Source organism: Anopheles funestus, chromosome 2RL, assembly GCF_943734845.2.
Source record: "Anopheles funestus chromosome 2RL, idAnoFuneDA-416_04, whole genome shotgun sequence".
NCBI classification, from domain to species: Eukaryota; Metazoa; Arthropoda; class Insecta; order Diptera; family Culicidae; genus Anopheles; species Anopheles funestus.
The window spans coordinates 25,075,514-25,100,950 of NC_064598.1; the positions used below are offsets into that span (position 1 = coordinate 25,075,514).

The following is a 25,437-nucleotide window of genomic DNA, read 5'->3' on the forward strand; positions in this document are numbered from 1 at the left end:
AATCCAAATAATGGTAATAATATGTTGTAGGAATGTTTCAATATTTATTCTGCTTAAAATGTCACACGCTATACAATTAAAACAATTTTAGCACGTAGTACAGTAGAGTCATTAGAAACAAATGTGCATAAATTCAATCGTTTTGCAATTTGGCATTTAGCGTGGAAAAAACTACAATGTTGCACATCTCGGAGAAAAAACGTAAAACGATTGTGTGATATTGGTTGCAGCAATCCTATGTCCATTATATTTTGCATTTACAATCACGAACTATGGATCAAATAACCGTTCTATGAAGTATGAATTTTTACTCTTCTTTTTCATATTAAAATTTCAACTGAAAATACCCCTACATTCAGGGAATGATTAGGCTATGCGTACTAAAAAAAAGTAATATGTAAAATACTTCTATAAAATGACATTTTTTGAAAAATTTTAATACAAAAAATATCAGCACAATCTATTTCAATAAGCATCAAACGCTTCTGTGCCGGATCTTCACAAGAAATTGATTCAAATTCTATCACATTTCATGCTTCATACATTGTTTCCGTGGTGCGCGCGTGGTGAGCTTTAAAATAGCAACAACGAAACAAAAAAAAGCTCACCAGAAACGTCAAACGACAAAATGCAACATGCTACCGTACTTCCGTTTCCGCGGGTTGCATACATTACAGCCGTTTTGAAATGGATTTGCATTTTCTCTGTTTTTACTTTTTTTCCTTAAACTACATTGTTGCAAACCATCCATCAACCGAGCCCCGGCATCAAGACGTACCAAAGGACGAACGATACAAGGGGTGAGAAATGATGGACAGACTTACTACATTCCGTAACCCATTTTTCATTGACTCGACCACAACCTTTCCGCTCAAAACGTAATACGCCCACGCGAAGAAAACCGAAAAAAAACAAGGAAGTACACATACACAAAAAGAAAACAGAAAGAAAAAAAAACAATTTAAAACTAAGAAACGAAAGACGAAATATTTCTCTTTGGCAATTGGAAAACTTTTGCTCGCCAATTGCAAACCGGCTTGCGGCGATTCCAACCCAAAAGTGGAAAAAAGGGTAGAAATGGGTGGACGCTACCAACTTCTCGTGGTGCGTTCCTCAGTGGTGTGTGTGTATGTGCCAGTTGCGACAAAAGAAGGTCAAACTTTGGTGTGGCCATTGTAATGGTGAGTGAAGAAGAAACAAATTAATTTTTAAACTCTTTTTAATTTGTTCCAGACGCGGACGCGGAAAAGCTGACCGCTGAACTCTGAAACACTGGGGAAGAGGGAGGAGGCGAAGAGGAGGAACTGGTCACCAGCTTGGTATGGTATGGTGTGTGTGTGTCGGTGGCAGTCATTTAGCACAAAAATCCCCGACACGTTTCATGTCCTTCGGGTGGGAATTTAATTTTCCACCTGACCCAAGCTACCCTTTTGCTGGTTGCTTCTTTGGTTGCCAAAAGCGTTTCAACTGAAGGGGAATGGGTTTACGGTTTTGGCTAATTAGTCAAAACCTAGTGGTTCGAGTTCATTCCCACTTTTGTCTTTCAATCATATCCCGGAAACGTAATGCAATAATGCTTCCGGAATCAGTTCTGGCATTTGGCACATTGTCACCACAGTGGAATAGTTTCAACCGTTTCTTTTTTTTCGTTTGTTTTACGATTCTTTTGCGGTTGTGTGAAAACGAACATGAGCATCGATTTTGCACAGTTCTGGAAGTCGTATGCAATTCGTACCCCGGTGCCCGTTTATGTCATTATTTTTCTGGCCATCTTCCAGAAATGGCTTTGCCAAATGCAACGATGTTTGCCAAAGCTGACGCGACTGACGCGACTGGATCGATGACGAAGAGTACGATAAACTGTTTGTGCTTGGATGGTTCATTCCCGTAGCCCCAATGGGTGGACTGAATGAAGAAAAAAAAAAAATCCAAAAAACCAACTATCCTACTGTAACCGAGGAGGACTCAATCAAACCGAGAAATTGTTTTGAAAGAGATGAGAAAAGAAGTTGAGGACGAAATCCGGGCGGAAAAGCGGAACTAGGAGAACGGCCAAAAACAAGTATCCGTCCAACTGCCAATCACTCTCTACCAGTCAGTGTTTTTGGCGAATGTAGAAACATTCCATGGCAAAATAAAGCCAGCCAAAAAAAAATCAACAACTGAATGCAACTCTTTCCACCGGCACTGTTGGAGTTTGTTTCTTGCCGTTTTGCTTTTCCACCCTTGTGCAGTGAAAAGCTGACCCAGTGGGATGGAAAATTGAAACAATCGTACAAGAGCTTTGGTCGGTGTACTTGGTATCCCACCTCCCACGGCAAGGAGACGATGATCGATTGCCCAAAACGAAACGGGCCAAATTTGCATAATAATGTATTCGATCCCTTTCCTTCGTGCTGCTTTTTTTAGGGTTGTGGCTTCCTGCGAATGTCACGATGGGCAGTTTACCGAGACTAAAGTCCAAAAAAATTAACTTTTTTTATCAATAAATAAGACGTGAGGTGGGATGGCCTGGTGGTATATGTGATAAAACGGCACCGGTTTGACACGACAAGAATGGGTATCAAATCCCATCCGGACCGTCCTCCCGTAGCAAGGACTGACTATCCAGCTACTTGATAAAAATAAGACTCGATGCGGTCTGATCGATCCTAATCAGCAAAAAAATAAAACATGGTTATTTGATCTAAATGAATAAGTTAAGAATAATTCTAAATCTTGAGTCTTTATCTTTTGTGGTTGCTGAGAATTAGAACGATCTGGTTGATTTATAGACCTTTGTTGGTTATATTCTCTATAGAAAAAAGTTTTTTTTAAGACCAATTTGCATATTTTATTATGAACACAGCAAAGATGAAAACATACAAATTCATGACTAAAATAGTTAAAAGCGAATAATTTTCCAAAAATATTATTTTATCCACAAATTCATCCGAAACGGTCCACTGTGAAATGGCCAATGGATGGCTGTGTCCTGGCGAACGGATTGTGTCATTTGATTTTCTGTTTTCATACGAACCTTAGTACCGGTAAGCAGGATTGAACTGTTTTCTTCTTATTGTAGGTCACCAAATTGCCAGGTACCACCTGTCCACATCTTGCTCGCTTTCAGGGTCAATTTATTCCACGGTCCATTTCGTCACCTCTCCACCGAAAGTCAACCAGCAATAGCATCCATTTTCTTTTGTTTTTAGTATTCGTAAAAAAGGGACCGTTTGATCGAAAAATTTATATATGGTTTGTCCTTTCAGCGCACGGGACTATAAATATTATTCTGTAATTTGTGACTGTGTGTGGGTAGAGAAAATATTGTCCACAGCATTCGCCGTTCCAGGAATACATACGTTTATGTATTGCGTATGTAACCCAACCTAGACCAAACGATCAACCCCCTGGGGGCTGGGTTTGGTGAGTTCTAGAGCTGTTCGGCGATGTTTTCTCTTGGCAAACATATCACAAAAGCGCCTATCGGCGATAAAGTAATCCATAAAATCAAAGGCTACCCAACTCTCCCGCGGGGCGAACGAACGAAAAACGCCTGCCTAAACACATATTCCTCTGTTTTCCTCTCACAGCTTTATACAATTGTAACTCCTTGTTTTTTTTATTGAACACTTTCTTCTCTTTTAACCATTTTATAGCATAAAGGATATCAGACGAAAATTATAGAAAAAACAAACTCAAACGCGCGATAAAACCAAAGCACACATCTACCAGGATAACAATTTTCTATCCAAAACGTTTCTGCTCAAAACAAAAACCCCAAAATGTCTCAAACGAGAAAAAGAGGGTAAGCTTTCCTTTAAAAAAAATGGATCATGGACCATCAAGACTAGCACGAAAAGCATCAACCCAAAAATCTGGCTCGTGAAGCGAAAAATGCCGCAGAGCAAATAGCGACGTAAAATATCCCAGCAAAACGACATTATCGTCAGTGACCTTTGGTTAGGTTATTAAAAATTGTATTCCTTTCGTTCCGTTCCCTTCCCTAACCGGTCTGGGGTGCGTTTTGATTTTTCGGTCAGTTTGTTTTCACCGCGCAACGACTCTCCCGTGGTACGATCCTTTCCGCCTAAGGGCCTTCAGTTTTGTTGCTGCGTACACACAATAAAAAGCGAAAGAATATGGACCGAGGCCATAAAAAAGTGATCCTTTTCTTTCGCATCTAATAACCATCGTCATTAGTCCGATACTTCCGGGCGGGTGAAATCCGTTCCTTACTATTTCTCAGCCTGGGAAACCACTGGACCCGCTGGTGTGGTAACAGTTCCGGAAAACGAAGAATGAAGATAAGAACAACAGGAAAAGAACAGTACAAGCCTCGTTGTTTTCTGATCATCGCAAGAGCGAGCTATTTAATTAACAAAGGAAACTGTTGCCTCACACTGCCGGAAGCTTTACAATCGCGACTACAGAAACGTTCGCAACCGATCAGCAATGGGCGGACCCAGCCCATGGGGTCCTTTTTCTTGGATAAATTTTTACACTGTGATTTGTGCGGTTTGTGTTTTGTTGCATTTTTTTTTCTTGCTCTCCTCCGGTTCGTTACTCCTTACGCGCAGCATCATCCGTTTCCGGTGCTAATTCTTACCGGTTGCCTTTATTCGGATCATTTCATTTGTTCGAGCAAAAGGTAACGCTGTGGGAAAATCATTGCACAAAAGTAAGGAACCATGATCGTTGTGGGAAAAAGGCGAAGCGAAGGTTTTAGGGATGCTGTTCATACGGATAGCAGCTGTCTATGGTTTCACTTTCCAACGCATACCAACCAGTGACCGACCAGTTTTGCACGTTTCGTCGAAAATACTCAATCATTTTATATCGAGAACGAAACGGTGGACGCGATACATGCAACAGTTTGCATTCTGGTACGTGCGAAAGATAAACAGTGCAGCCAGCGCAGTTCGGTTCGCTTCCGGGCAGCCATATTTGCTAGCCACAAATGTAGCCATGTCGGGTTGATTTATGCGCACCGTTTGAAGCATGCCGCGCAAAAAACAAGGCAAAGCGCCCCATTTCTTCGACACGAATCATTCGTACAGTTGACAAGGGATTTTGTTAACGGGTGAAGTGAGGGAGGCAAACAAGCTTACCTCAAAAAAGGGGGAAGCAAAATTGCAACGGTGCACAAACCCACTTAGGCTGGGAAACGGACATCGAACCGGGGCAAACGATTGCTCTCACACAGGAGGATTGTCATGAAACAGGAATCTGTTTACTTTCTCTAGGTGAGCCATAATGGTAGACGAACGGTACGGCAACCCTGTACGTAACGTGTCCCCATTAACACTGGTAAATGCATCGATTTTATGTTCTCATCTGTATGGAAATGGCGTAACGTGTGCTGGATGGCCATTAGGAACCAATTATTGGCTTGCAAGCGAACAGTGCACAATGGACGCAGGTCATACAAATGCTGAGCAGCAAGAACACAGCGCCATAATTTAGTTTGTGCAAAGGGTTATAAAACTTATAATAAAAAAAGAACAATTAGAATTGAATTTAATGAAAAACATTATTTAAGGTTTACATGCACAAATGGTAGGGAAGACATATTATTTAGATGTCTATTAGTTAAACATTTGTCTATTTTTATAATTTATTTATCCAAAATTACAATTTAAACTACCATAATGAATGACTTTAGTTGATTGTTTAAGTATATTTAAAATACTAGAAGATGTTGTCTTAAAAAGTTCAAAATTTCTGGCATTTTGGATTCAATTTAAGGGTATTTTCAAGTAATCATAATATAACTACATTATAAGATTATGCCGTTAAATGTGTGAATTGAAAAAAATCAATTAAAATATCCAAACTGAGATCACCTGGTCACGTCATGAAACTGACACCAGACAACATGGTTACCAAAAATCAGTTTGATTAGTTTTGCTAAATTGATAGTTTGAAATTTTGATATTTTTTATTACATACTAATTGTGGTGCAAATTTTAAGCAAAAATGGCTGTAATAACAATTAACAGAATATGATTTTCCAACAAAAAGCATTTATTTTAGATAAAAATGGCTACAGTATATTTCTTTCATTTGTGTAAATTTGAATTAAACAGCGTAAGTAAAATTCTTTCTAACTTCCAATTTAGCAATAACTAAAAAAACCACTAATTTTTGGTTAACAATTACAAGAAACGGATTTCGTTCTGCAACTGCAACAACACAAATGCCGTACCAAAGTATGACCACAATTTCCAATTTGTCCACACGCAATCGTTATCAGCTGCAACCCGCGCTACAAAACTAGCGCAAAAGTTTCTCGAATTAATTTCGTACTCGTTGCCATACCCAACAGCAACAACCATCCCCAAAACTATGACAATTGCACACCAAAAAAATAAAACACCCTCCTACCAATTCCCGTGCCAAAAACTTTACTTACCGATTTTCGATCGTTTCGAGTTTTTCTTCTCCTTCACCAAAGCGCGTCGTGATTTCTCGCTCGAGCTGGTATCGCTGCTGTGCTGCAAGTAGAAATGAAACGAATCTATCATTAGTTTTCGGGTTCTGCAAAAATGACATCTTCTGAAACGTGAACGAAAGCACCGAGTACAAAAAAAAGGACGAATCCTACAGAAGATACAGCTGCAGCGTACTGCAACAACGGTTGTCCATTTCGATGTTGATGTACTCAAACACACTTAAAGTCACTGACCGGCCGGTTCTGGTACCGACACACCATCGAAATTGTGTGACAGACCCATGTCCGTTGGCGACAGACGGGATTAAATGATAACTGGGCGCATTTCGATTTTGGTTTGAGTTTACTTGTTTTACCGTTTTTTTTGCCACTGCACAGGATGGGCAAGACTGATAAAACTCAAGGTTGAGACGTTACCTTTTGAACGGTGTGAACGTGACAGGATTTAAGTTTTGCATCGCTGCAGACGAAAAATGGATAAACTGCCTAACATGATTTGCATTAGAATGTTGCTCTGTACAGACGGAGAGAAAGGCGCTCGCAATAACTCTACCAAAGGAACTTTCAATTTCATTTAACATAATTTCTACGCGAAGAAGAGATTTGTCTTCAAGAGAAAATTAAACACTAGCAAATGTTAAAACGATGTAATGCGAAAGCAAATATTCACGCAACATCAAACAAATTCGTGTTTAGCTTCATTTCTATTCCAAATCCATAACTCGCACATAACCAGCGGAAAGACTAGAACTGCACATTGATCCTGAACGTGTCAGAAGATGGTCTTACTGCGGATGTAACCCTAACCAAACGACGGAAACCTTTCAAAACTTGATTCCCTTACAATCCGGTACCGTCGGAAGGTCGGAACGATTCGCAAAATGAAGTTTATCCTCCAAGTTCATGGGAGCTTTCTTCGCTCGGCACGGAGAAACGATGATGCAATGGTGCATAAGATGCAGCTGCCGGTGCAAAACTAATCCACATCAACGCAAACAAGCACACCGTAATCCATTTAACGAGCTTGTTTACCAAGCTACATCAGCCGCACTTCTTGAACGTTTGCATCTGTTGCAATCATCATCTTGTTGATTCATGGTCGAAACCCATACACTAGTCGAACGGAGTTCGTGTTAAGCCGCAACATCCGTCTTTAAACTAACAAATCATTTCGGAATTACTCTCGGGGGCTAATTAGTTTCTACGATGTACCCTTAAGCATATAAAAACAATCGCTCCATAGCACTTGGGGTCTAATTAGTATCAACAATCAGGATAGGTTAAATAGAAGCATCGTAGTTCTTCGGCAGTAGGTTAATTATTCGTTGCTGAGGGATGCAACCAATAAGTTAGAAAATGTGCATCATAGTATAAGGAGTGCAAAGTATTGTAAAAGATTTAGTGATCTAAAAAAAATTGAGTTAATATTATCGTACATTTTGAATTCCAAAAAATGTAATGGGCTTAGCAGAATTTATCATCTTTTAGACGTGCCACAGTCCCACCTAAAAGGATCTTTAGCTGAAGCATTTCTGTTAGTAGCAACCATTTCTCTTCTTGCTAAGGTGGCAAAATTAGTCATCATATCAACCATTCCACCAAAGGAAAGCATCCCCCCCGCCTCCAAAGCATAGGCCACCTTCCGAGAGAGTCCCCAATGATTCTATCCAACCAAACGATGAGCTTCCTAACGAAACAAAAACAACACCCATATCCAACTGCTGGATGTCCCTTAAGCTCAGTGGTCCTGTGGTAGTACTTTCGCCGTATCCCCCCGTTATGCTGATTACTTCTGGCGGTATTCCTTTTCGAGTGTGCGTGCTTCATACGCCATCAATTAAACTTACCCGGACCGGTGTACCGTTCGGAACAGAGGCTCTTCTGCTCCGCTGCTTACACGAGTCGCACAAAGCTACACAAATAAATGTGTACGACCAGTAATACATAAGTACGGAATCTTAGAACCAGCTTCAGAACTTTCTTCAATGGAAATTGTAGAAGAATCGGTGAAGCATATTTCATACAAAAATAATATAACCCAACGCAGCTAGAGATTGCCTCCCCTTGTGCAATCCTTTGCAGCTTCACAATGGAGGAGCAAAAATGTTCCACTTTAAGCTTTTCCGTCCGCTTTCAACGCGGTCTGGGTGTTCTTACGAACGAGCTTTACAGTTCGCATAGTTAAGTACATTTCTTACCATTCTTTTGTTGGAGAGTGATGTGAATTCTAGCAAAATACGTGCTTGATTTGATTTTTAAACCTTGCTTTCGCTAGTCTGTTTAGTTAAGTTCAGAATGAGCTGGCAGTAAATACGATGAGATTTTTTGTAGTGCAGTGATTTTTTTTTTAAATATTGTATATCCACAGTTCTCTTCAAATATTTTTTTTCAGTCGACTTATATTTTTCTTTGCTTATATAAAAATAAGTCCAACAAGATTTTAACTTTTCTACGTACTTTTTTACGAAACATGAACAAATTCTATACTTAATCTCCTCGCACGAGTTCCTACAATCTTGGTTTCGTGAGCTATCTGTGGTTCATCATCCGAATTTTGATCGGAAGGATCTTTTGATTAGAGTTGATCGGAAGTGTTCCAGGTACTCCGATACAAAATATAGGGCTACAGAGACCTTAAATTCGTTAGGTTCATTTACTATAATTCTATAAACTTCCTTTCCACTAGGGGCCTCCGGGAAGCCCCTTCATCCGCCACTGATAGTGTAAACTTATTCAATAAACGTTTGCAGCAAAATTCATTCACAGACCAGCATATCTAATCACAACGTCACAGTTGACCCTGGCTGCACTTGACCATTATTGAAGGGAACTTCAAGTGAGCTCCGTTATCGTACCCGGAAAGAATTCTGAATGAATCATGCATACATACACACCCACAACAAGTCACACAAGGTTATGACGCTGTTGCACTTCCCGCTTTACGTAGCATCGCAGTGACGTCTCCTTGCAAATTTAATTTCACTTGAGTATTCGAAAACCAATGCACTGGAGTTTTGGCATTCGAAATGTCTGATTGCAAATATCAACAAAATTCCTTTATTGATGGTACTTAAACATAGTACCGGTATTGTCGATGACTTTCGAAACAAGTCATTCACCGATTCCTAATTGCTATAGATACACTTCTGAACCCGTAATAAGCACTACCTTTTCGAAGGTATTTTTTTATTCGTTTGCCGTTTGTTAAGCTTTTCCTGGTATGGAATTTCATCCATGAAAAGACTTCTAGAGAGCATTCAAAGAAATATCAAGAAAGGTATCATCATCATCACACTAGCAAATCGGCAAAACAAAAAAAAAACACAAGAAGGTTGTTATTCGACAAAAGGGAGCAAAGGAGCAATTATTTAGAAAGGTTCCAGTTATCTTAAAGTAACCACACTACCCCAAACGTATGTTTTCTTGAACAAAAGATGAAGCAAGAAAAAAAGAGGGAATAAACCACACAGTCTTAACACAAGACAAAATGTGCATTAAAAGAATTGCCTACGAGATTCAAGCTTGGCTGGCACTGGAATGTATTTGACAGAAAGAAATTTCTATGCATGCAAATTAAGCTCACACAGCTCGACGTTTCAAATGTGAATGTCCTGCGGGCGTTTTCTGCAGTTTTTTTTTGTTGCTCTCTCTCGTTTTCAAGAGCACAAACTAAACCGCTCATGGCGTGTATTCTGGTGCCGATGCTCAGAAATAATAACCACTTTGAAATGTTCCATCCTGCGGGGTGCATGGAATGTTGAAAAGCGGTAAGAAAAAACGCATCTTTACCACTTCTAAAGATTGATATTAAAAGGACGTTTCACAAGAATTTAGCTTCATTATTTCTTGTTACCCATGTGATAGCAATAGCATTAGGAAGTGTGATCTTCCTTAGTTCTTGGAAGAACCATCGATTGATACGACCTTAAATAAATAAGGAGCATCAAATATTCACAGCCAACAGTTGCAGAATATTCTTTCTACAGTTCACTATCAAGTATAAAATAATTATAAAAGCACAACTAATAAAGCTAGTTCTAATTTGATTTCTATCACACCACCTTGTACACTAATTCCACGAAAAGCATCTTCAGTAAAAACTTTACTTCAAAACCGTGTGACGCATCTCATTTCATCTATAACACCAACAATAATGTGACACCCGTAATCAAATTCGTAGAATGTAACGAAAACATTCGTTCCAAAATCATTCATCTAAAAGATTTGCCCATAAAAATGAGTATCTCAATACGGCATGATACGGTGGTTCGGTTTACATATGTTTCAAGTACGGGCGTGACGGAATTGACACGTGTTTGATACAATAGGCCCCTTCTGTGTAGGCTTTTTCATGGCTGAAGGAAAAGTGATACACTTTTCGGTCGTTTCATTTGCGAGTCACAAATTCGTCCCACATTTTATTTCACAAAATTGACATACGGTACATTCTTGATAAACCGTCATCAAAAGAAGGTCTGGTGTGTTGCAGATTCTCATTTGATATACTTTGATATTTCAAAAGCGAAAACCCCGAGGACATACAATCGTACTAGCTGCCGACAATCATAAAACACTCCCTGTCAGAAGGGATGAAGATGAAAGGCTTTTTAAAGTAGATAGTAAAAAGCTCTATATGAAAATGAAGTTTCAATCTGATGAATTGCTATAGGGATTTACTAAACGCAAATAATGATAGGTGAGTAATTGAAATTGTATTTATATTTTCCATATGTAAACATTAGCGATGAATGCTGTAAACAAGTTGAAAATTGTATTACTTTAATTATTCCAACATTATTCCATAATTATTCGTCAAATGAATGAATGTCACAATAACACCCAAATTGGGGAACACGCAGAAATCAGTGACATGGATTTAAATTTATCCAAAAGCAAAAAACTTCCTCGTCTGTGCCAACGCGGCTTTCTGAGGCCGCCATCAACTTGCCTTGAAATGGCGTCTCGGCGACTACCGCTATTCGCACTAATCAACCAACCAAAAACCCTGTGCCACCTGCAAGATGGCCGTTCGAGTAGAGTTCATTCGGCTTTGTAAACCGGTTCCAAGCCACCAAGCACCAGAGCGCAGAGGAATGGTTACGTACCATACTAGTCCCCACCCCGACTTGTTTCTCTTCCTCAAAAAAAAAAATCAGAACCCTTGCTGTAGTGCCTCCAATTCGTATGATGATTGGAGAAACATGAATGAGATTTCGAACCAGTGCCTTCAGTATCGCCACCACAGACAAGCTTTTTGCTCGGCAAAAGCGCAGCAAAGAATTGCCCAGATGGAAGGTAGAGGGAGGAACTCCAACATCCACCTTCTTGGGCGATTAACATTTGACCTTTATTTTATTTTCCCGTACCGTTCGTTACCGGTAACTGCGCGGTTAAATAATGGAGTCGAATGAGTATGCTTGGAAAATGTTTTTGTTTTGTCTTTTTGTTTCTGTTGTATGAAAATAATCTTCTTAAAAGCATGGAATGTTCAATTCCTGGATGAAGGCAACTTATTCATACCTACCATACCACTTCCAACATCCCCTTGCCCCAAGACCCAATAATAAAGGTGACCACTTTCAAAGATTTCGCTCGGTTTCGTTTCATATCATCATTGTGCAAAAACACGGCGAAAAATAAGTTAAACCACTGGGCAGGGATTTGGCACGAAGCGACACCAGCGGCCACGGCACAAACACTTGTACCACTCCTTAATCCACTTAGCGGCCTAAACAACTTAAACTGCGATAACTATTATCACTCGGTTCGCCCATTTTACGATTACCACCACATACCCTGCTGCCAGAGGCTGCTGAACCGCTGTTAGTGTAGTGCGAGTGTGCGTTTTTTGGGGGTGGAATAGAAATTGAATGGTCGCTTCCATAAACCAGTGCGCACCGTTTTCGTACAAAACACGCAATAGAGTGTAATGTGTAAACAGCACCAGTGAGAAGAAAAAAAAAACACTCCAGAAGCGGTAAAACTGTGTAAAAGAAAAAGTCTCCCCCTCAGGGGAGAGATAAAGTGACAAATGGAGAGCCAACTCGGTAGTAGATGCGAATGCCCTATTTACAAACCGTGGCAAACCTTCCACAAGATGAAGTCACCGTAGGTACGATGGCACCAGGGTGGCGTTCTATCATCGGGATAAGAAAACAGTTCCTTCAGCCGTTCTCACTTACTGCATCATAAGCTCGACGGAAATATTCTCAAGTCTTCGGGCAAGTTGGAATAAGGATGGTGGCGAAAAAGGGAGGCAGCAAGACCGGGGGACTTTAATCAGATTATAAAAATTACTTTCGCAACAACGAGTTTTGCCCTGCACCGGCGGTTGCTTTCTTCCGTCTGGGGTTTCGACTATCGTGCACCACAAAAAAATGCTGCCACTTCCTGCCTGTGAGCTGCTTCCGGACGCCAACACCATCCAGCATCAGCCGACGACTGCTTCACTGCTTCCAATTCCAATTCGGTACCATCTTCCATCTAGCGTCTTACCAGCGACCAGCAAACCAGGTTTCTGCTGACACGGCAATGCCACCGATTGCCTCCGGAGACGTACGCTCGCACATAAATATGAACTCATTTGCCAGACGCTGAGCTTGCGCATGCCGTAAACTACCCTCCGGGCAATGGATGGGGTGGTAAAGGGGGAGGGGGCAATGTAGGTGATCATCCGTAACGAATTTTTCGTGGCTTGGTGAAATAATAAAAGCACGTTGCCTTTAAATAGTAAAAGCATACCACACACCGTTCGACAGATCATATCGTACAGTTCAGGGAAGCGTCAGGAAATACAGCATCCCTTATTTTTTGGTTCTGGAGACTTTGGAACTGGAGGTCCGGAATCATCTAGGCTTGCTTCATGTTGGTTCAAAAATTGAAAAAGGAAATTTTATCTAAGTGACTCCGATGAGTCTTCGCTGTGTGAACGGCCTGGGTAAAGACTATTCTGTGGACACAGCACGATATTGATACACATTAACCTATCTAAACAAGCACTAGCATCAAACTTACCACGGTTCACCTATTAGCAATCTTCCATACACATACAAGAACTCGATGGAAGTGATAGAAAAAAAAGAACGATCCGAATCATTTCGCATTCGTACACCATCATTCGACACGCACGGTTACGTCGCTCCCGGTTCTGTTCTGTGTCGGTATCAGAGTTGATTTCTAACGGCCTCCAACGAACCCTCTCATTATGATGGAATTAAATTCTAAGCAAAAGGAGATTATCATCATTAACGCCACAATTGGATTGATCTTACCGAGAAAGTCTGCAATCTTTAATGCATGGTAATACACTTCATTCATTTTCGCATTTTTCGCTCGTTGTTTTATAACGATTGTTTCGTTGCCTGTAGCGCTTTGGGCGAATATTCAAAAGTGGAGCTTTATTATTGTTTATCTGTTTTTTTGTAGGTAGAAGATGATTTTTTTTTTTGCGAAAGAACAAAGGTGGAAAATGTACATAAATGAGAATAAATAAATCACGCTTAATGAGAATTTTAAAAAGCACTTTATTGTGCACCGCATTCCTTTGTTGTCGGCAGTCACTTTATTTCAATTTAGAGAAGATATAAAAAATATAAAACATTCATACATTTGAGGGTTATTTTTACCACTTTCGTTAAACTTTAAATGTTTATCAATTAATTTACACTGTATCAATCATCTCGCTGATTTCGTGTTAGTTTCTCTCCAGAATTCAGGTCAAACTGTGGATTTGTGAAAAAATCTGTTTAGTAATTCCTCAACAAAAACCTAACTACTCACAATATCAGATATTTTCTTTGTGTTGTGATGTTTTAATTGTAAAATGCAGTAACTTCAGGAGAGTTGATTAAGGAAAATATATTTGAATTTAAAGTTTTTTTAAATATAAAATTTTAACAAAAGGTTTACAGAGAAGTTTTATACTTAGCTAAGTCAACTACTTCTTTTATACATTCCGAACCATGGTTTTAATCGACTTCATGCACGATTGTTTTAAAGTAATAACTATTAATAAATTAATCCTTTCATTTTATGCACATCTCCGCCATTACTTACACGCCGTGTTTGTTTAACCACATAGACTTAAGTCGATTTTTTGTTCTTCTCTCATTTACAACATTCCAAAAACAAACCACAATACTGTCAACATTTCAAATACACCAACGTAAACAAAAAGCCACCGGATTATGGTCACCGGTACAATAAGCTAATTGTAAACCATGTTTTCCCTCGGGTGTAGTCAAAACATTTAATAGCCATTTTCAATAGCGAGGCTTCGAATGCCAATGCTTTTCGCTAAAAGTTAATTTATCGTCGGAAAAGGTACAAAAATACAAACAACCCAACCAATGTTGCGAGCAACAAAAAAAAAGAGAAACAACGAGCTTCAACAGTACGACTGCTTGCGGTTGGACGGTGTCGAAACCCATTACCACGAATTGGACCGTGTCTGGCACACGTGTCGGTGTGGCGAAAACTCATCACCCCAGTGGCACACTTACCACTACCACTGTTTCATCAACACACACACACACGAGCACACTTTAATTGAAACGCTCCAAAGCTCGACCGGCATCATTGGTTTTCGCAGCGTCAATCATCTCTCACTGTTCGTTTCATCTGACGAACAACGAACCATCTAATTATCGCAGGTTGTCAGAGTCGAAACCCTCATTCCGGCAAACAGAATTGTGCCACCGAAAGTCCGGAGCACGGCAGGCTTGGAAGCAACAGCATCCAGCAGCAGTTCCAGTAACGCATACGAATGGCCCGAGTAGCACCCCACCATTACCATCCGGATATGTTTGTGGTTCGCATGTGTTGCGTTATACACTTTGGAACTCTTTCCCACAACGGAATTGCTTCTCAGGCCACAAAAACCATCTTGGCTGTACAGTCAGCAGACTGGCGCAGCTCATATCTTACTCGGTGGTGCGTTCGGCTATTCGAAATACCACAGTCACCCGCGCTGTTTGACTTCTGCTTGTGGCGCAATGCTGTATGCTGGGTGTTTGAGCTTTTTCGAGGGGTTTCGTTTTTCAAACGTCAACGTCAAAGTCGCTTAATTTCTTATGCAAATCAAAAGTGGTTCCGTTCGGTTGTTGTTTATCAGCCTTTCGCGCCTACCGGCAAACCACACGCTCCGTGACCAACGTTCAAAGGGAGAGAAGAGAGAGAAAAAAAGCACACACACATACACTCAGTAATATAACAATAGCTCACAGGACACAAAAAGCCATCAGCAGGCTTTGTCAGGCAGCAGTGGCAGAAGTCTCTCGTACGTGCTTACTTCCCATGCAGGATAGGGCCATTTCTTGAGCCTTTCCCTAGCACTAAGCATCAAACTCTTCCGGCTGGCGTACGTGCTCAACAACGTCCAAACGACATCCTCTCGAGGATTGTGCCGTGCTTCCGTTTATGCGGTCATGTGCTTGGTTTCGCCGTGGGAGTGCGATGCGGTGATACACTAGCGCCTGGAAGGTATGCAACCAGTACCGCACAACCTTGAGCAATTCAAAACAGTACAAACCACCCCATTAAGCGTGTCGACGGAAATGAAACCTAATAGACACACACACACACACACCCGGGCAGAAAATCCGTCCCACCTAATGGGCTGCTCATTGTTACCTTCATTACGCACAAATTGTGTGAGAGAGATGTGCAAAACTTTTCCGCTTCCGCTGAGTACCGATCTGGTGGAAACGGGGAATAATACTGAGCGAGCATAATTACCACCCAACCCAGCCCACATTGGTGGGGAGAGATGGGTGTTAACCACGAAAACACACGTCCAAACTGCCAAAGGAAGCACATGCATTGAATTTTGAATGATTTTAATTAAATTGTACAACAAACAGGCGGTACAACGTTAGCCACCGACATAAGTAATGTCCTTTTGCTATGTCAAACCCGTTAAAGTGGCTCCATGCGTTATCCAGCGAAAGCTTTCTCGGGAGGGGGGCAAAATGGCGCAACCTTCTTGGCATACTTAAGGTTTTGTAAAATTTCGGTTTCGGAGCTGTGGTTTACCTATTGCTTGACAATACGTCAACATGCCAACGCACACACGGTGACAAATGATATTGTTAAGCATAAGCTGCGTAATACCCTTGATATGGTGATCGAGTTTGGTGTAAGCAGCGAATTAGCATATTCAACAAGGTGCTTGGTTCAACCGCATGGTGAAGGGAAAGGTACAACAATTTGGCAGTACATTGTGGTAATACTCAAATGAATCAAATTGTTTAACAGTGTAAACTTCTTCCAATGAAGTTGGGAATGAAAGTACCATCAAGAGTTGTCTATAGAAATGAGGAAAAACAAGTTGAACAAAATAAAGATTAAGTATAAAAATATAAGTAATGGGGAAAAAGGAGTGAATGAAAGTTATCACAAGAATTGTAAATCAACAAAATTTTAACATTTATTGTTTATTGTCATTCATTTCGGTGTTCAACCTAAATTTTACCACAGTTTTCGAGTTCAAATAGACTAATTGGAACTATTTTTAGATTCTTTTTAAGTTGAAGTGGAATATTTATCGCGAAATTTTTTAATCTTTCTTCTGTTTTTAGGATTTTCCCAGATGAAATCGATTCCAAGTAAGACATGTCGTGATAGATATGTCATTTGTGAAATCTGTACAAATAATTGGCAACCAAGATCCAAAAAGTGGGAATGATTCCACATCTACGTCTACATATTCCATTTCTACTTGCAAATATTCCAGAAAAGGCTTTAACTTTATAATTTAAACTAGAGAACTTAGAATTTTAAATAATTTGTTGAAAAAAGTACGAAGCACAAGAATAAATATGAAGCTTCTTTTTTGCTGGTAAAAATACATAACCCACAGCAATTTTAAAGCAAAACAAAATAAACAAATTGTTTATTTACGATTGATTGATTGTATTCCAATTCAAATCCAACCTTAAGCTCTCCATTCTCCAACATGCGTAGACTCAAATTTGATAAAGTAAAAGAAAAAAAGTCTCTCACTCACACCCCTACCGAGTTTGGACAAAGCACTCGATACCGTCCAAAAACCACGATCGTATGCCTTTTTGGCAATAGGCGAACGATCTTGGCAGCAATGGCAAACACCTTGCTATTCACACAACGCATGTTTGCAAAGCGCGATGGGAAAGCTACCGGCGATAAAGGTGATAAAATATTCAAACAAACATGCTTACTCTTACTCACCTTCGCTACCGACTTCGCTCACCCCTGCTGTTCGGTACTGTAAGGAAGGAACTAAAGCGATTTCATTCACTTTCTGTTACTCGCTGAAATGGTTTGTTCAGCGCACCTGACTCGACTCCAGCTAGGCAAACAGCGAACGCGGTGTGTTGTTGTACGTTGTTGCCAATTGGAATTGTTGTTTGCCCACCGAAAGAATTGGCCAGACGGCTTTTCGTTACTGTAAACATATGTTGCCAGGTACGAAATATCAGGTATTTTGCAATTGGAAGATGAAGTAGATTAGGAAGAAGTGACAAAATGTAAAGAAAAAAGGTGTCTTTTTTCCTTTAAGGTAATATTCCTAATTTAAAAAAAAAAAATATTTAAATTTAAAAAAACAAATTTGTCATTTTCCTTCTTTTTTGTAAGATCAATCAAAAGTGAGTCACAGACGGATCTAACTAACCCCCGCTAACCGCACTACTAGTGACGATGCCAATCACAATATAAACTTGCTAACTGGTATCAATGGAGGAAGATGTCTATCGTCTTTATTGCCGCCACTTGACGACACCATTCCGGTCGCATTACAGCCAATGCCCATTGTGCCTTCAAACAGCTTGGTTAATTTAGCACATCAACAGCACGGTAGCTAATCTTTAAATTGCACTTTCTAGCGATATTCCTTACACGGTGGGAAAACACCAAAAGTGACCAATACCAGCTGAAGATTTGCCATCGAAAAACAAAAAAGAAAAAAAAACAAAAAAAATGAAAAAACCATCCACCGAATCTGTCCAACTGCACTGATAAGCAGCGCTACAATACAAAAAAAACGTCATAATCAAGTATCGTGCCAGTACAAGCCGCCGACCAGATAAGACCCATCGTACGTAACGCAGTGAGATATTTTTACATTTTGCACCATGTCGCAATAATATATCGTACCTCCGTTGTGCCGTTGCGGACGGCTGAAATGATTCCTGTGACTCAACTGATAAGAACGAAAATATCCTACCGGAAGACAGTGGCTGTTTTTTTCGCTAAATTCGTGCATTATCCATTGCCTCAAATACCTGCAGAAGGGAGTTTTACTTTTTGCTAACGATACTAATTATGTTTCGGTATGAAACTGCATTAAAGATTGGTGCATTAGATATTCCATCCATTTCCATCCGTTGCATTACACGCCCTTACAATCAAATTCAATTACACTCTACATTAGGGTTACCTTTAGCTTTTTCAACATTTGCTTAACTTCGGCTCTTTTTTTCCCACGGAAGAAAGAAGAATTCCATCGTACCGGCGAACCATTAAATGGATTGTTAAATAAGGGCGAGGACGTAGTCCCGTGTCCTATACAATGACTTTGCAACGTAGCCGAAGTACGGGGTTTCTGCGTCATAAAGGTAAAGAGGTACAAAAAAAAATACTCACATACAAATACAATTCCACAATAAAAATCCCCATTCGTTCGTATATTCACCGATTGTGGACAATTTTTTCGTGCACTCAGTCGAAACCGAACCGTCCCCGGCGATTTGTGTTGGGCAGTAGAATGCTTCACAATAATCATGATACGGTGTACAATTTTCCTTACCAATTCTCTTCACATTCCAATAGTTTGTAAGCCACCGGGCAAACCCTCAATAAATTATTACACACCGTAGAAGAATAGAATGGTTTTGCGCTTCCTTTCGGGAAAGAAACATGCGTGAAGGCCCACGCTTCGTCCCCGTAGCCCCGTGGTTGGAAAGTCTTAAAGTGATGGCACCTAATTTCCATTTCGTACCGGTGTGCCGTCGCTAAACCACCGAACAGAACGATACCGAGGCAATGTTTTATGCAAACAGGGTACGGGGAAAAGCTTCTTGCAGCCCACCGTGTCGGGGTTTCTTACGCCCTGCAGTTTTCAACCTTTTGTCCCCTTTTGGGCTGTAGTTACCGCATGGCAGGTACGAGCCTCCATTTATACCTATGCTTAAGACTAGGTGATTACTTTGTTTGCAGAACTGTTTGTTTCTTAACCGTGTCCACACTGAACCCTCCTGCTCAAACATCGTTTTGCATCGTAAGCGATCGGAGCACACACGGCCATTAGCAGCACATGATTCGATGCGCGAAAGAATTGCTTTCAAAGTCTGGCAGAAGTCTAGCATTTGGAACACAAATGTCTACCCAGGCATATTGGCCTATTCGTTCCAAAGACATTCGACGGAACAAACAAAACCCATCGGCAGGTAGTTGCAGGCTCGACTTACCTGGCTCGAGTCGGGACTGGAGTGAAGCGCATCCTTTACATCCTTGCCGCCAATAGCGGCCGTACCCGTACCGTACAGTGTCGCCTTAGTGCCGTAGGCTGGCGTGAAGGTGTTGGGATGATGTACACCGAACACGAACGGTCCATCAAGATCGGCCGGTCCACCACCGGTTGCCGTTGGTGGTGATTCCGTGCGGCGTGGCGGTGGCGGCGGTGTCTTGTGCACCGTTCGTTGCGGCGGTACTGGAGGTGTCGGTGATGCGGCATCCAGTAGCCGCCGGCGCAGTTGCTGATTGGCCACCTTCAGCCCGACACCGTTCGACGCGACATTAAGCTGATTGTGATGGTACACCAGCTCGTCGTAGTCGTCATCGTCGTCGCTGTTGTTGCTGTTCACCGTGTACTGATGTACGGTGCGCTGGTGATGTTGGGCCCGCTGCGGTCCCTCAATGTCCGAGAACTGAAAGTCGTGCCCGACGTCGTGCGTCGGTGACGGTGGACTACCGTACGGGTAACCCTTGTGCGAATGGTTCGAGTTCCACGTTTCGTACTGACGGCTGATCAGGTTAAAGTCGTTATAGCCACGGGTCGGTATTTTTGGCTGCTGCTGCTGCTGGCCTGCCGAACCGGTACCACCACCGTAGTGGAACTGCTTCTTCGTGCTCACCACCTGTGGTTGGGCGCGACGTTCAAGCAGCGGTCTCGTGGACCGGTTGAAGGGATGATCGCGGGATTGCATCTTCGTGCTGGTACTACCACTGCTGCCCAGTATTGGCAATATCTGTGGTGGCATTTAAATCGACCACCCTCACCCAGGGGAACTTGTTCTCGGTTCCGGTACCAAGGGGGACGATTGTATCTTTGTCGCTTGCAGCAGGGAAATGGCTTCTCAACCATAAGCGGGCAACACTGTTGTTCGATCACTATCAAGCTAAAGCCGTTAAAACGAATGGGGCTAAAAAGGCGTAAAGGTACCCTTCTTTTGCCAAATAAATTTCCTTTTTTCCCTAGCGGGGAAACAAAACGCTCAGCGCCGCTCACTTATATGCATTTAAAGCTCAATCACTTCAATGCATGGTAATCCAACATGCAATGGTAGGTTGCATTTTACACTTTGCACAAAACCACTTTGCGTATGCTCAAATCACACATCAACCAGGAACGGAAGAACCGTTCGGTTGATTTTCACTGCTTCACCACTACTACTGCTGCTGCTGCTGCACACGTTCTTCCTTTCCCAGGCACCGTTTTTGGCGCTTGCTGCAACTTCCGACGTTCCGGTCACTGAATTTTCCACTTCCCGCTTTTCACTGCACAGCACCACATTTGCAAGCGAAAGGTTTAATTTTCATCGAACACTCATACTCATGCCCAAACATACACGCACACACCACCACCAATACAGAGTAATGCACTAGAAAGCTTCTTTCTTGCTGCTTGACTTGCTTTGATGGATTTACACCCCTTTGCCCGTATGCACCAACAATGCTCCGTTGCTTCTGCTTCCGCTTTTACACTTTGAATGATTGAGTGATTGGTGTCGATATATACTTTTTCCCTCCCTTCCACTGCACTGCTCGTTATCGCATCATTTTTTGCCAGAATAATTGATTACTTGCGAATTACACTCACTAACACGTACACACACACTGAAGAACAACAACAGCCCCGTGTACTTATTTGTACGGGCGAGTGTTATTTAATGCCGGAACTGCACTGTTTACACTCTGCGCTACTTTCTCGAAGTTTCGATGCAATCCACTTTCTGATTTGTTGGTTGAAAATAAATAAGAAACACCTGCAAAGGAAGAAAAAAAAAAGAATGAAAACGTGATTAACTAACGATCGGTTTAAAACCATATCGGTATCGATTTGACATTTATTTGACACCTGTCAGAATGGACGCTTAGTAGATCGCTCTTTCCGTAGTGACATTCATACGATAAAACAACTACTAAAGAGGTGATCTCACAATGTAAACAAAGCGCAGTACACGAAACCTACTCTACCGAGCGTCTCCATCAGACGGCAATACATTACACTAACACTATGCGTCATACTGTCGCGGCGTTTCAATGAATGTCGTCCGCAAGGCAATGATGCCATGTTTTGCTGCGTGTTGCCTGTCTAACAGGGCTTGCCGGTACGGTTGCAAAACTGATAACAAGGTAAAGTAGGAAGGGTACGATATGCGCTTATCAAGACAACCCGTTTACACCCCAGACAGCGGCTGCCGTTGCTCGTGTGTGCAATAATGACGTCCAGTTGTATGGTGTGCATGCGCCGTATCTTTAAACCAAAATAAAACCAAAAAACAAACCCCCGTATCCGTTAGTGCGCTTGTGTGCCGATGCATTTGATGAGCGGACCGTATACGATCAAAATGTAGCACCCCTAGCGAATAAAACGGTCCAGCCATGTTCCATTTCCCATCGCATAGCTTTACTGCTTGGTCCCGGTCGCACTTTTCCCACCGTGTGCAGTAGGTTGTGGAAAGATAAAACACGGTTCGGTGATGCAAGCCTTTAGAAGGTTGGGTTTTCTCCCTTTTATTTCCCACCGAATCGTTTATTAAAAAAAAGACCCTATGCCGCTGCACAGCTGACGGATGATGGTGCATCGGCAAACGGAGGACTGATTCCGTGAGACAAAATTAATATTCCTATACAGAAAGGGGATCTCTTCGCACAAAATGGATCACACGAGGAACCCAAAAACCCTTGCGTTGCCTTTTCGCTTCAAGATGCATGAGGGTGGAACTACACTTCCTGTCTTATCGTTCCACATCGAATAGGAAAATCGGGTTTCGTTCGATTGATGAATGAATCGAAATTATTTCCAACTTAGCAATCAATCACTTGCCCTTCAAAGTTTGAAATTTTGATGTTGTTTTTTTTGTATATTTTGCATTGTTGCATTTTGCAGCATCTTCACTGATGTTAGCAACAAAGCCATAGCAGATGCACATTTGTGTCTTTTTCCAAGAAAACTCTAAAAACATCACATTCACTTTGCTGTTTGCACCTTGGGCGAAACATCGAGAAAATAAAATCCAAAAAACATAAGAGAAGCAACAAAAAAAGATAAATTTTAAATGCATCATGGTGGAAAGAAGGAAAAGAGAAGCAAATACGAATGAAACGGTGCAAAGAAGAAAAAGGCAAAAAGGTGAAATCAAAGCGCAAAGCACATGAATAGAAGGGAAAAACGAAAACAGAAAATCTGGCCCAAATAGCAGTAAACCGAGTGCAGCACAGGACAGGAAAATGATCTTGCAATGGTAGGAAAGAAGGGAACCAGTAATGTGGAAGCCAGGAAGAATTGAAAGGAAAAAAATGTGAAAGAACTTGTTAGTCTTCCTTCGGTTTGGATCGGTACGAGTAAGCAGCAAAAAAAACAACAAAAACTACAACAACAACAAGACCATGTTAGAAAATGAGCATTCGAGGAGTAGCGAAAAGAATTCAATATAAAAAAGGTATAAAAAGGAAAAGGAGGAAAATGGATAACGAAACACATAAACAACGGCCGAAGGAAAAGTGGTATAGAAACAAAAGAATAGCAACTGGGCAGCAAGATAAAGCAAACATTAAGAAGAGCGAACTGAAAGAAACTGGCAGATGATAGCGAGAATAGTAAAGGAAACCAGAAAAACAAAACAAAGAAGAAGTTAAAGTTAAAACATAAACAGCAGCATCATCATCAGCATCAGCAGCAGCACCGGCAGCGGCAACAAGATGAGCTAAGAAATGAGGAAAGGTAACAAGATCACACACGTTCCGCCAGGCCGGTTGAAATGGGCAACCGGAATGGAACGAAAAAGCCCGATAAAATGGAACAAACACACACTGCTGGTGCTGCTGTGAAGCTTCCCTTGCTTCCATTCGTGCACAACACTAAAGCCCCAAAGCCCCAAACCGAAAGCACAACCACCACACACAGGCAGTGCGATGCGGGAGGTTAAGTAAGCCCCATTGCCGTAGCATAAAAAAACACACAGAAGTACAAAGTACCACACCACCTCGCACTCGCACTCTCAAACGATGAAATCACTGCATGCAACTCGATTGCCAATTGCACTGCCACCCAAAATTGGACGAGAACTTACGCGAAACTTAATGATTGTTGAAATATTTTCACAAAGACTTCCACACCGAGAGCTAAATTTGTGTTTTGCTAAATAGGGGTAAGTTGGGCCGAGCTTCGAAACCGCGAAAACAAGCACCTTTCTTTGCCGTGAGGTGAAACGCACGCACGGAAACGCAACCCCGAGTACGCAGACTTGCGCCGTTGAGCGATGGGGAGAAACTAAGAAAAAAACCTGCGCTGCCAGACCGACTTTGCTCGCCGACCACGGTCTCTCCGAGGTGACCTGTTGAGCACGCTGTTACGACACACGCACACGAACGTACGCTCACCGGTCGCCATTGCGAGAAGTGCGAGATCTAATCCCGTCGCACAACCCGCTGCGGTTCCATTTTCCTTACCTGCCAGCCATTAACCGAACACAATTCCATTCAGTACACACCTCGATCGTGTACTACGGTCATTGCCTACTTTGCAGCTAAAGGTTTCCCCCGCTCGACAAAGCTCGTTTGCTTTCTCGCTCTCGTGCTCGACCATATTTTGTATGCGAACGAAGCATATCTTGTTGAGTGTGTGCGTGTCGATTGGGCGCCCTAAAGGGTTTTCAACGGTAACAGTTGTTTTACTTCCAATTTCTTTGTTATTTGTATGCTGTTCATAATTTGAATCATGCAGCATAATTCAATATATTTTTTTATTTTGATTGTTGTATTTGTTTCATGACATTTAAATTTATTCTAAAACTCTTATATTATATTTATTCTAAAACTTAAATTTATTCTAAATTATCAACAGAATCAGTTTGCGTAAAAGTAAAGTTGACTTTCGTAGAAGTTTATTAGGGGAGCGAAGGATATCAATGCTAATACATATAAAGGAAAAAATGAGTATGATGCAAAAAGTTTTAAAATGTATTACACTAATAAATGTTCAATGTTCATAGATTTTCTCCAGGTTGAATCAATTGTCTACAAAATTAAATTTAATAGCTTCTGTCATAATGGTTTTAAAAAGAATTATATATTGGTGTTGTGAGCTTTATTAATAATTAAATGCAAAAAACTTTAAATCCAAAAAACCTGAAAGCCTCCAAACCCTGTACATGCCGAAACAATCCGTAAAGCAAACCGTGCGAACTGATTCATACCACCTCGACGGTCCTCTGTTCTGCTGTTCCGTTTGCCTACCGCTGCGAGCTGCGAGTTCCCAACTGCGATGGTGCAAGAATCAAGGTTTTCCTTCTCCTAACTGCCTAATCTTCGCAGGTAGACGTGTTTAGGAAGCTGCCGATTTGCGAATGGACCAGGAAGAGCAAGCGCAAAAGCAGTAGGGCCATGGTCGCTGGAACGGACGACGATGGTTTGGCAGAAACGCCATTCTTTCTTCCACTTAACGCACGTTATTTTTGGAGGGGTTTGTTAAAGGCTTTAGTCTGGTTAGTTAATCTTGTTCGCTGTAAATTGTTTACAAC

At 41.4% G+C, this 25,437-nt stretch overlaps 1 protein-coding gene across 3 annotated transcripts in view; it reads right to left on the reverse strand.

The window, feature by feature from the left end:
• Window positions 1–24,828, reverse strand: part of LOC125775221 (uncharacterized) — a 39,175-nt gene extending 14,347 nt beyond the window's left edge. Inside the window, exons 1-3 of one of the 3 annotated variants that reach the window (XM_049445819.1) lie at window positions 24,368–24,828; window positions 19,882–21,678; window positions 6,398–6,479 (exon numbers count right to left, since the gene is read on the reverse strand). In XM_049445819.1, the coding sequence (XP_049301776.1) occupies window positions 6,398–6,479; window positions 19,882–20,673 (874 nt within the window). In that variant the 5' untranslated portion in view covers window positions 20,674–21,678; window positions 24,368–24,828. Of the gene's footprint in view, window positions 1–6,397; window positions 6,480–19,881; window positions 23,089–23,988; window positions 24,042–24,367 lie in introns of those variants that run through there. The other 2 variants (XM_049445818.1, XM_049445817.1) reach the window with 2 other exon arrangements.
• Window positions 24,829–25,437: the final 609 nt, after the last annotated feature.